The 10,472-nt window shown below is 36.0% G+C and overlaps 2 protein-coding genes across 4 annotated transcripts in view; both read left to right on the top strand.

Annotated features, from left to right (window-relative positions):
* Positions 1–888: 888 nt before the first annotated feature.
* LOC117225190 (uncharacterized) lies at positions 889–3,949 on the top strand. Of its 3 annotated transcripts, none has more exons than XM_033478528.2 (5): positions 889–1,084; positions 1,420–2,893; positions 2,976–3,130; positions 3,237–3,421; positions 3,634–3,949. In XM_033478528.2, the coding sequence occupies exons 1-5, from the start codon at positions 972–974 to the stop codon at positions 3,804–3,806; spliced, it is 2,100 nt and encodes a 699-aa protein (XP_033334419.2). In that variant the 5' UTR covers positions 889–971; the 3' UTR covers positions 3,807–3,949. The 3 variants fall into 3 exon arrangements, with proteins under 3 accessions (XP_033334419.2, XP_033334418.2, XP_076383239.1); XM_033478527.2 differs by having other exon boundaries at positions 947–1,084; positions 1,154–2,893; XM_076527124.1 differs by having other exon boundaries at positions 948–1,084; positions 1,407–2,893.
* Positions 3,950–4,630: 681 nt separating this feature from the next.
* Positions 4,631–10,472, top strand: part of igl (IQ calmodulin-binding domain containing protein igloo) — a 196,964-nt gene continuing 191,122 nt past the window's right edge. The window contains exon 1 of the mRNA XM_033478504.2: positions 4,631–5,330. Coding sequence (XP_033334395.1) covers positions 5,258–5,330 — 73 coding nt within the window. The 5' untranslated portion in view covers positions 4,631–5,257. The remainder of the gene's footprint in view (positions 5,331–10,472) is intronic.

Raw genomic sequence — 10,472 nt, 5'->3', positions numbered from 1 at the left:
CTACAGCTACAATTCTAAGCTACATTTTAAATAATACTTTCTGGTTTATGAATCCATAAAATATTGTTAATTCAGCCAAACAAAATTCTCTAACACAGAGATGAGGGCGATGGTGGGATTTCGCCTAGACATGAAAGTATGACGCGAGGTTCAAACTCCAGAACTACGAGCTGCGAAATAAGTACTACTAGAAAGTCTACTAGATGTTTCGAAATTTTTTATCTATTTTGCCAATCTTCAATAATTCTTAACTCTAATTCTCTAAACCTTTGAGTTTGAGAAATTTTTGTAGGTAACTACTAAATTAAATATGTAGTCTTTCTAAGAGAATATGAACACAAGTTTCAGCTTTGTTTTTTCAAATTTTTAAAAGAAAAATCGTATAAAATTGTGGAATTATTCGTTGCTTTCGAAAATCCTTCTCGTAGAGTAGAGCATTGATTGCTGGTCGTCAAAGTTGACGAGTACTGGGATGGCTGAATTAAGAACATTTTGTCCTTAATTTATTATTTTTGTAAACAACAGAAAGTGTTATTTAAGATGTAGCTTACGAGTTTTCGAAAATTTTCATAATTGTAGAAATGGTCGCCATTTGAAGATGGCAAGTATGCCGAGTGTTTCAGATGGTGCGCCAGGGGTGCGGATGCACGAATAGAGTCAGGTCGCAAACATGGTAAAGTGAGACAAGCTACATTGGGCACGGTGTGACTTCTTTCGCTTGTGTTGTGCCGATATCGTACTCTCATGCTCAGTCGCCATTTTCTCTCTTTGTCTAAAACTGTGAGGGCAGCACTGTTTATCTGTAAAGCGTCAACCAATCAGAGAAAAGTAGTGTCTGTACCTACTCTCCTATTTCAGGACGCTTCGCCACCGACATCACTCAATACAACTCTGTACGCCGAGGGGTACGTTACGTAGCTGAATCAGTTGAAACGTTGGTGTGCACCGTGGACGTTGTTTGTGAAAAGAAAATGGAGAAGAAAATGATAGACCAGAAAGCATATTTGAAGAAATATTTATCTTCGGGAAATGGCGATGACAAGAAAAAGAGGAAAAAGAAAAGGCTTAATGTAGGAGCAAAGACGTAAGTATTAATTTCAAAACATCATACCTTTCCATGGCAGTTTCAAGAAGAAACCCCTTTGTGTTTTAGGTTATAATGATTGTTTCACGCGCCTGGAATTTTAGGGTGAAATAGTTTAAAACTTTTATATAACGAATCGTGACAAAAATATACTCTATTACCTGTCATTTCTTTGATTCTGTCATAAAGTAATGCTGAAGATTAATTTAACTAGAAGAAGAATTGCAATAACCTTGCAATGCATTAAATTAATACCAACCCTAAACATAGAAAATAATAAGTTACTTAAGAAGATTATTCACTTCCTTTCTCAAATTCTCAGATGTGTTTTGCAGAGTAAAAATCATTGACGATGACATAGACCTGAAGAATATGAGACCGATCGATGATAATGAAATTGATATTTTCATTGACGGAGAAGATGCACCTCAAATTGCTGGTATTGTGGATGAACGTGGACCAGTTGATTTCACAGATAAAAGGAGATGGAAAATTATAGCTAATAGTCAAGATGGAGATCTGACTATTACAAGTCAATACAAAGAAAACAAGCAATCTATGTACATTGCAAATGATTCCAACAATGATTCAAGTCCTTCCAGAAAAGAATCTAAAAAGCATACTAACTCGCATAATAAGAACTATCAAAGGAATAGGAATAGTGATAGTAATTCAGATGCTGATATTCCTCTTTATAAAAACAAAAAACATATAAGACGGAAAAAGAAAATATCTGAATCTGATATGAATCCGCCAAGACAAAATCATAATAAAGGCTATGATTCTGATTTAAGTCAACCTAGAATGTCTAAATCTAAGAACTATGATCCTGATTTAAGGCCACCTAGAAAATCTAAATCTAGGAACTATGATTCCGATTTAAGTCCATCCAGGAAGTCTAAATCTAAGAACTATGACTCCGATTTAAGTCCACCTAGAAAATCTAAATCTAGGAATGACGATTCTGATTTAAGTTCACCCAGGAAGTCTAAATTTAAGAATTATGACTCCGATTTAAGCCCACCTAGAAAATCTAAATCTAGGAACGATGATTCTGATTTAAGTCCACCTAGAAAGTCTAAATCTAGGAACTATGATTCCGATTTAAGTCCTTCCAGGAAGTCTAAATCTAAGAATTATGATTCTGATTTAAGTCCACCTGGAAAGATTAAATCTAAAAACTATGATTCTGACTTAAGTCCACCTAGAAAGAATAAGAAACGCAAGTCTGAGAAAAGAAAGTCGGATTTAGATTCTAGAAAATCGAATAAGAATTCTGATTCAGACTTAAGTCCGCCAAGAAGAGTTGAGAAACAGGCAAATACATATTTGAGTACCAAACAAAGGTATAGGAATGATAATTCTGAGTTTAGTCCACCTAGACAAATTAGAAGGCACAAACATGGAGACTCGCATGCGAGTTTACCCAAAGAGAGCAAGCGTCATAATCATTCCGATAAAAGTACTTGGCCAGGAAAGAGATATCCTGATTTGGATACAAGTCCATCTTATAGATGGAACAGGGATAGAAGTAGAAGCAAATCTAAGGAAGATGGTAGAGATTTGTACAAGTCGAAAAAGAAAAGAGACACTAGATATCAGTCCGAAGGCTCTTTCAGAAATGGAAAATCTACAAGTGATTATAGCAATCATAAAAAGTTGGTTTCAAAGCACAGAGACGATATAGAAGATAGCGAAATGCGAATGAAGAAAACATTAGATGGAAAGAAAGCTGGATTGCAAGATGCAAGGGCATTACGAGAGGAAACAGAAGCCCATAAAAAAAGAGAAGCTGAACACTTTAGCAAGGTATTTATCTATTTTTCTTTTTCTATTTCTATTTGTACGATATGTTCTCATTAGCATAAAACGTTCGATTTCAATTTGTTAGCTTAGCAAAGAAGTCACTGGCGTTGGTCAGGCTGCAATTCTACGAGATTCTAAAACGGGTAGAAAACGTAATTTAGAAGCAGAAGCAGCAGAGGAGCGCGAGAAACAGAAGAGACAAACAGAATTGAATGAAAAGTATGCTAAGTGGGGGAAGGGGTAAGTAAATCTAATTCGAATTTTAAAGATAGAACTATATTAAAAAACATATAATAATATTATAAAACATATAATGTTCATATCAAAAGAAACGATCACTCTTCAGGTTGAAACAAGTCGAAGATCGCGAAGAAAAATTAAAAGACGATCTCTACGAAATGAGTAAGCCACTTGCAAGATATGCAGACGATGCCGATTTGGATAAAAGACTCAGAGATCAAGAAAGAGAAGGCGATCCGATGTTAGAATATATTAAACAGAAGCAGATTAAGGAAGGAAAGAGAAAACCAGGTACAATAAACACATTTTCACATATCTTAATCCTCGGTCTCAACGGCGTTCAACGTGGAATTCGCGTTTCAAATATTTTCGAAAATTTAACCGAGGAAAACTAGACTTAATAAAATCTGTTTTTGTTTCTCTTTCTATATCCTTTGTAATCCAATTCTTAAACTCAATTCAAAAACTGTGATTTATTAAATATGCTTGTTATCGCGATTCAGATCGACCAACTTACGAGGGATCTTTCATGCCAAATCGATTCGGTATCAAACCTGGTTACCGTTGGGACGGCGTCGACAGGAGCAATGGCTACGAGAAAAAGTGGTTCGAAGCGCAAAACGCTAAGACGGCTCTTCAAGAAGAAGCATATAAATGGAGCACTGCTGACATGTAAAATGTATACAGTTTCTGTTTGTATACGAATTGGACTTCGTAACGATCAATACATGTATCCGATCGTTAATCAACTGTAGGCATTTGAAGTTTGTAAAATATTATCTGGCTGATCTACACTAAATAAACATCTCCTACAACTCATTGTCCAGGCTTTATTGTGCTCGTTGTTTATTTGAAATATCCTCGAAAAGCTTGCGGTCGCGAATGTAGCGTTACGAGCCACAGCTATTTGTCAGTGCAATTCGCAGCGCGAGTCACGCGACTATAAAATGCAACGAATGCACGGGCCGCGTCTATGAGGCATGAATCATCGGCGGTACTGAATCGCGGAGGATTATCAAAACCGCGGAATCGATATTCGTTCCAGAAAACGAGAGGAATGCCTGAGAGTCGGCGCCTGTCTGGCAGCAGTCTAGCTCGCATCGGAGTATCCGTTTATGAAATCGATCGTAGCTCGCAAAAAGTTCTTCTCCGGATGGTATACAGGAGTTGGGAGTGGCGGCCGATTGGACGGGATAGGACGGGTAATGTGGCGGGTCAAATTTATTTAGCCAACGATGAACGAAAAACGAAAATTGCAAACGGAAAATCGAAAAGCTTAGAAGAAAACGAAATGGAAACAAAGGCCGGTATGCTCGGCATTACGTGGCTACCGGTTGTAATTGCTTTCGCTTGATTTAAGCCGTGTTTGTGCCCGATCCGGCGTAAATGTACACACATTGTTATTGGATCGCGCGCACACGGACATGGATGTGTGCGCGCACCAAGATCGTAAAGGAATATATATCGACTCGGGTAGTCGCGACGCAAGGGCAGGGTCGTCGACAGTGTCAGTACGTCTCGCGACGTCGACGGAACTTGTGTTCGTGGTACATCCGTAGAGTAGAGTTTATAGTGTTTGCCGGTAGTTACATAAATATTAAATAATATTTTAGTACACCGATTTTTATAGCCGCCCGAAGGGACCGTCGACCGGTCCGAATCCACGACACGTCCAGCCGAATCAATCGCGTAAAATCATAGCGTATCGTCGTCCTGACGGACCTCGCACAGGAGCCGGTACCACGCCGTGTCGTTCACCCCCGGCACTCCGAGCAGAAGCGAATTTTCGAAAACGCCGATCGTCCTTTCTATCGGACAAATAGACTGTGATCTCTCGTCCCGCCGCGCTGCAACGCGACGTATATTCTTCCTGCCGTTGGTGATTGGGCCGTATTTTATTCTTGGTTCCTTGGATTTTGATTTTTGGTTCTTGGTTCTTGGTTCTTTCCAGTGCAACGAGAGTTTCGTAATCACGGCGTTTTATTTGACGGCTCGATGTTAACGAGGAAAGCACTTAGTCGATCATAATCGCGAATTATACGGTGAGTGTCGCGGCCAACGGAACGGTGGGCGTTTGCAATTCGAGGATAGAAGGAATATAGAAACGGGAAAGGAATAAGAGTGAAAATGGGATGCAACACGAGCAAGGAGAGCGTTCAGCCGGTAGGGGATGAAACGAAGGAGGACATCAAGAACGGCGGTAAGTCATACGATTTTACCAATAATTTCCTTGTCTTTTGGGCTCGAATGGTGTGCTACAGATTTTCCAAAGTAACGTTTAATTAACCACGGAATTCGGGATTCCTATTCGGGATACTATGATGTAATATTTTGCAAAAAGTTTGTCAAAGGATCCTGGAATTTTACGCGAAAGTAATATCCTTCGTTTATCCTAAGCTTTCGAGTAACATCGTTTCAGTGAAATTTTTTACATTTTTGTGCGCTTTAGGTGGACAATCGAATCATTTCACTGTCACGTCTTGCACGGATATTTTCCATTGACATTATAAAACGCTTTTTTTAAATACATTTTCAAGTAACTATTATACAATATATGAAACTTTTCAAATGATCACAGAAAGCATTGAAATCTATTGTTCGTCGAGAAAATCGAAGAATAATTTGTTCGGAGGAGAAATATTGGTTTCTTCGGGATGACAAATCGACCATCGCTATTCGTCTTACATCGGTAGAAGGATTATTTCAATAATGTTTATTATCACTGTTTCAATAATGATTATTTATCTTGTTTTTGCGACGACGGGGTCGCGCTATATTAAAAGTAATAAAGAAATCCAATAAATCTTAGAAATAAATATTCGAGTAATTTAATTGGATTTTGAAAGTTTGTATTTTTCCGAAGGATTTTATACCTCCTCCTGGATTTGGGAAAGATTTAAGAGAAAATCGAAAGTAGAGGCCAAAAGTGATTAGAAGAAATACTAGAATTCTTGTGTGTTTACGACAAAACTGTACTAAGCCTTGACAGAAATGGATAGTTCGGTATTTAATAATACTGCACGTCGTTTTATCTCGTTATTCCCATTGTTCACTGTGTCGTAAATATTTTCCTCGTGCCCTTTTCTAATTGTCGACGTCGTTCTAAATATTATCGCATCGTTAAATTCAGCCGGTTATGAAAAGTATTTTAACAGAAAAGAGCATATTTTCCATTCCATGCTCGTAACAATATTTAACTGCGAAATGAAAATGCATTCCTACCGAACCAAGCTTCAGTCACCTTGGGAAGAGAACATCTGCGCAATTATGAAGACAGAAGAAAAGAATTGCGAAATTTACTTTTTTTAGACGACATAGAGCAGCATTAATTCTCAAATCATCCTGCAATTGTCGAATGCGAGCTTCTTTCGTTGTTATTCAAAGTTATTTAACTCTCAATTGGCTGTCATTGTGGAGTCATCACCGGCATTTGTCGCGAATACGAGGCAGTAATACGAAGTGGAAAAATCTTGCGTTACGAGTAATAGGAATTCATGAACTCGATTTCGAAGCGCAAAACATTCGTATTTGAGACGGCCTAAAACTGTTCCGGCTGACGTTGAAGCTCGAACGACCAACGCCAAGCTATTCGACTAACGAAGTTTGCAATTAAGAACTTTTTAAATCCGATACGAGAGTGAAAAACATTTTAAAATCTCACTCTTGCATTACGGCAGTCACGTTCATAACGATTTTCGAATATGGTTTCTATAATTCTAGAGGCTGAATAAAAATTCTTTTCTTCTTTTTAATTAAAAAAAAAAACAAACTGTGTGTTATATCAATTACTGAGATCATTTATTGTCAATTATTTCGTGATATTCTAATTTATATTTACTCTGTATTGGTGTTCAATGTGTCCATAGCACATACTGTACTACAAAGTACATCAAAATTCGATACCTCATTTTTAATTTATAACGTGCCAAGAACGATTTCTACGACGCGAAGTTCATAACAAGATTGTAAAATTGTTGAGATAGCATGAAAACGTTTTGCCGAAATTGTCGTGTCAATGTTGATTGGTTTGGCTAAATAACTGGCTTCTGTCGAAGCTATTCTCTTTGGCATTAAACACTCTATTTATATGTCGCTTCACGGCTTAATGCGAAGCTTAAGTAGTGTCACCGACGTTCTGCTATTAACTCAGGCTAACAGTAAGTGCTTAGTGGAACAACATTCGTTTAACCTTTTAATTGATTAATCGTCCCGTATTTTACGGCAAATAGTTGGAATGTAAACTTTGTACTTGCATCGGCATGATGCTCTATCGTGCCATTAAAAAGACGACATAAACATGTGTTATTTTTCATCGCATTTTCGTTGTATATTAAGTTTCGTTAATATATAAATCTACATATTCGTGTGTATAACTACGAAAGATCTTTAATAATATGTTATGGAACAAAACTGATGAAACGATACAGTCGTGAATTCGAAAAATGTTGTGTGATGTAACACTACGTTACATGTGATTATGATTCAATACAATAAGTTCCACTATTATCAATTAAAAATCACGCATTACTATAACATTTAGTTTCCCAAGCTTCATGAGTTTAGATACTTTAAGATCATTTTATATTTTACGTAACGTCTTGATAAACCTTGTTATTTTTAGACGGAAATATGAACTAGTCGTCTTTATTGCTCGATAGTTTTAATGTATGTAATTATGTAAGTATGTAAGTATAATTGAGCAAGGAATAGTTAACTTTATCTGCACGTAAATAATAGATCTGCTGCGTTTCTCAGATAAAAAATTGTAACATTGTAGAAACCTGACAATTTCTTTTTGCATATTTGGTAATTAAAGATAAAATATAAATACGCTGTTTATATTTTAAATTTATCGTATGTTCTTCTTTGCTATTATAATGCGACCTGACAAGAAATTCATTTTAGCTTTTTTCTTTTTATCTTTCTCAATCTTCCCCTGTTTCTTCCCCCCCCTCTCTCTCTCTCTCTCTCTCTCTCCCCCTTCCCCCTCGCTCTCTTAAAAGAAACAGAAATTGATTTAGTTTTGAAATATTGACCTTAGAACTTAAACAAGCAGCTAAAGTTTGTGAAATTTTGCCCACGAGTTATAGTTTTCACTTTGAAACGAAAGATAATACATATTCAAGAGCAAAATGAGTCAGAAAGCTATTTGAACGCTTAAAAGTTTTGGAGTAAAAAAGTTTGGAGTTTAAAAGTTTCGGTGATTCAATCATTTATCCATTCCGCATAATCGTTTTTATTCATTAACAGTCACGATCTTGTAGTTATTTCATCTATATACTGAAAATTAAGATGTAATGTTTTCATTGGAAAAATTATACTACAGTATATACGTATGCACAAATAAATAACTTGATAGAAATGTATGTAATATTAATGCTATTAATTATTTTTATTATAATGTATGCTGGGGGGAATTACGAAATTTATCCAATCATTTTCTATCAAATAATCTTTATAATTTCAACAATTTTAAAATAGAAAATGCGAAACTGGTTATTTTCATCGGTATGGCCTGTATTAGAATTAATTGTATCTTATTGATCACAAGTTTCACTTTTACATCACAAAATTTTTAAGAAATTAAACGAATCTTAAATACTTCGGTGTTATTTGAACACTCCAGAAACTCTAATGGTAAACTCTCTTAATTTGTGGTTAATGAAAAAGTATCGCCATATTTCATCAATTATTATTTCGATGCTTGAGAATATTTTTGATTTGAAATTTCAATTATTACATGTTTTACTAAAAATTTGATCATTCGCTTCAGTCTCTAAACATTTTCTGGAGAATAAGTTTCACCGCGGGTCACCGTATTATCTTTCCTACCAGTAATGTGACAAGTGTTTCGGAGTCCTGCAATTTAAAGGGTATAATGTCGTCATAGCGGTGTAACGCAGCGTTCGCAGGTGATTAAGCCAGATTTCAAATCGCAGGAGTGGGAGTAAGTCTAACAAGTCTCAGTTACTAACAAGTGTATTGTTTACTAACCAAGTTTAAAGTTAAGTTAATTTATAATTAAATTCTAACTTATTTCACTGGTCTTTTCAACATTTTAGCATGCACAAATTATATTTCAATATTTATGTCAAAATTTTCGACAATATGATTTACGCTACTATCACATTGATTCCTTCATTTCATCTAAGACAAGTTTTGGGTTGATTCAAACATTTTGGAGATATCGTTGGGGATGTTGTACTATTGCAATGGTTGAATAGAGCAAAATGAGATTAAACGGGTGGCTTGTTTTAGGTGAAAGATCTTGCATAGGGCGTTTCTTTTGAGCGATGGTATGTGGTTTTTAGATTTCCCGTGCCTTCTTCGAGGGTCGCGTCGTAAGGCTAGTTTGCAACTGCTTCGTTTACCTCATCATCTCGACGGCACAAAGTCAGTTCCGGTAGTTAGGGGACCTATTAGAAAAAAGTTCAACGTTGCGTGTCGCGAACTCAGCAACGTGTATCCTGAAAGGGATGTTTTCGGTTGAATGGAATGAAAATTCTCGGCACGGTCAGGGTCGTGACGGGATACCATATATTTCGTTTGGGTACTCGAGCACGAAATCTGTTCATACGCTTGCAATATTTATATGTGGCAGGATCCCTTGCCTATCATTTATCTTTGTTGACTAAACAAAAAATATTTCGATTTACTTTTCTCATTTTTCAGATACAGATAGATTTATACCGATTCCTATTCTTACGCGCGCCATCGTTATCTTTATTGTAGGAGCAGATTTTCGATAATAAATTCTCAGAAAGTGTGTTAAAGAGGAACATTTGGAATGCTTCCAGAGTTCTCTGATACCACATTGTACTATGTCTATTTAATAATATTTCCAAACATACAAAAATAAAAGTATCGCTGATCATTTAAATTATTTATTTTTCGAACCATGATTTCTTTTATATTTATTATTTAATGATCTCCCTAGAAAGGTCGATACAATTCTTGTTTCTTCTATGTCTTCGTTTACTTTCGTTTCTAGATTTTGATAACAGAAGAATGAAATTTTGTTTCGATGTAGAAGAAATTAATAATATTCATGTGTCGTAGATTGTGTATAAAACTTTATTACGAGTGTGCCTCGTTGCTGTAGTGCAAGAGGTTAGTACAGTAACCAAAGTAGAATTATCTTGCATAAAATGATGGCGTGTTCGTGGAAAATATTAAGAAACTAAGAATTTCGGAAGAAATAATTTTCAAATGTATAACTTGAGTAAAAATTTACGAGAATTATTTACGTAACGCTGTATAAACACTACTCTCTATTATGTAAAAAAGAAGAAATCACAAACTGTTTTAGGTCACGCTGATCAGATACTATAAACATTAAACA

This window comes from Megalopta genalis, chromosome 17 (genome assembly GCF_051020955.1).
Source record: "Megalopta genalis isolate 19385.01 chromosome 17, iyMegGena1_principal, whole genome shotgun sequence".
In the NCBI taxonomy this organism is placed as follows: Eukaryota; Metazoa; Arthropoda; class Insecta; order Hymenoptera; family Halictidae; genus Megalopta; species Megalopta genalis.
Note: the sequence above shows the minus strand (reverse complement) of the source record. Positions and strands in the feature narration are given on the sequence as shown.

Bases quoted from the DNA above. Each gene is read 5' to 3' on its own strand.
- LOC117225190 (XM_033478528.2), top strand. From the start codon at position 972: ATGGAGAAGAAAATGATAGACCAGAAAGCATATTTGAAGAAATATTTA. The intron at 1,085-1,419 runs GTAAGTATTAAT...TGTGTTTTGCAG, and splicing joins CTTAATGTAGGAGCAAAGAC to AGTAAAAATCATTGACGATG. The intron at 3,131-3,236 runs GTAAGTAAATCT...ATCACTCTTCAG, and splicing joins TATGCTAAGTGGGGGAAGGG to GTTGAAACAAGTCGAAGATC.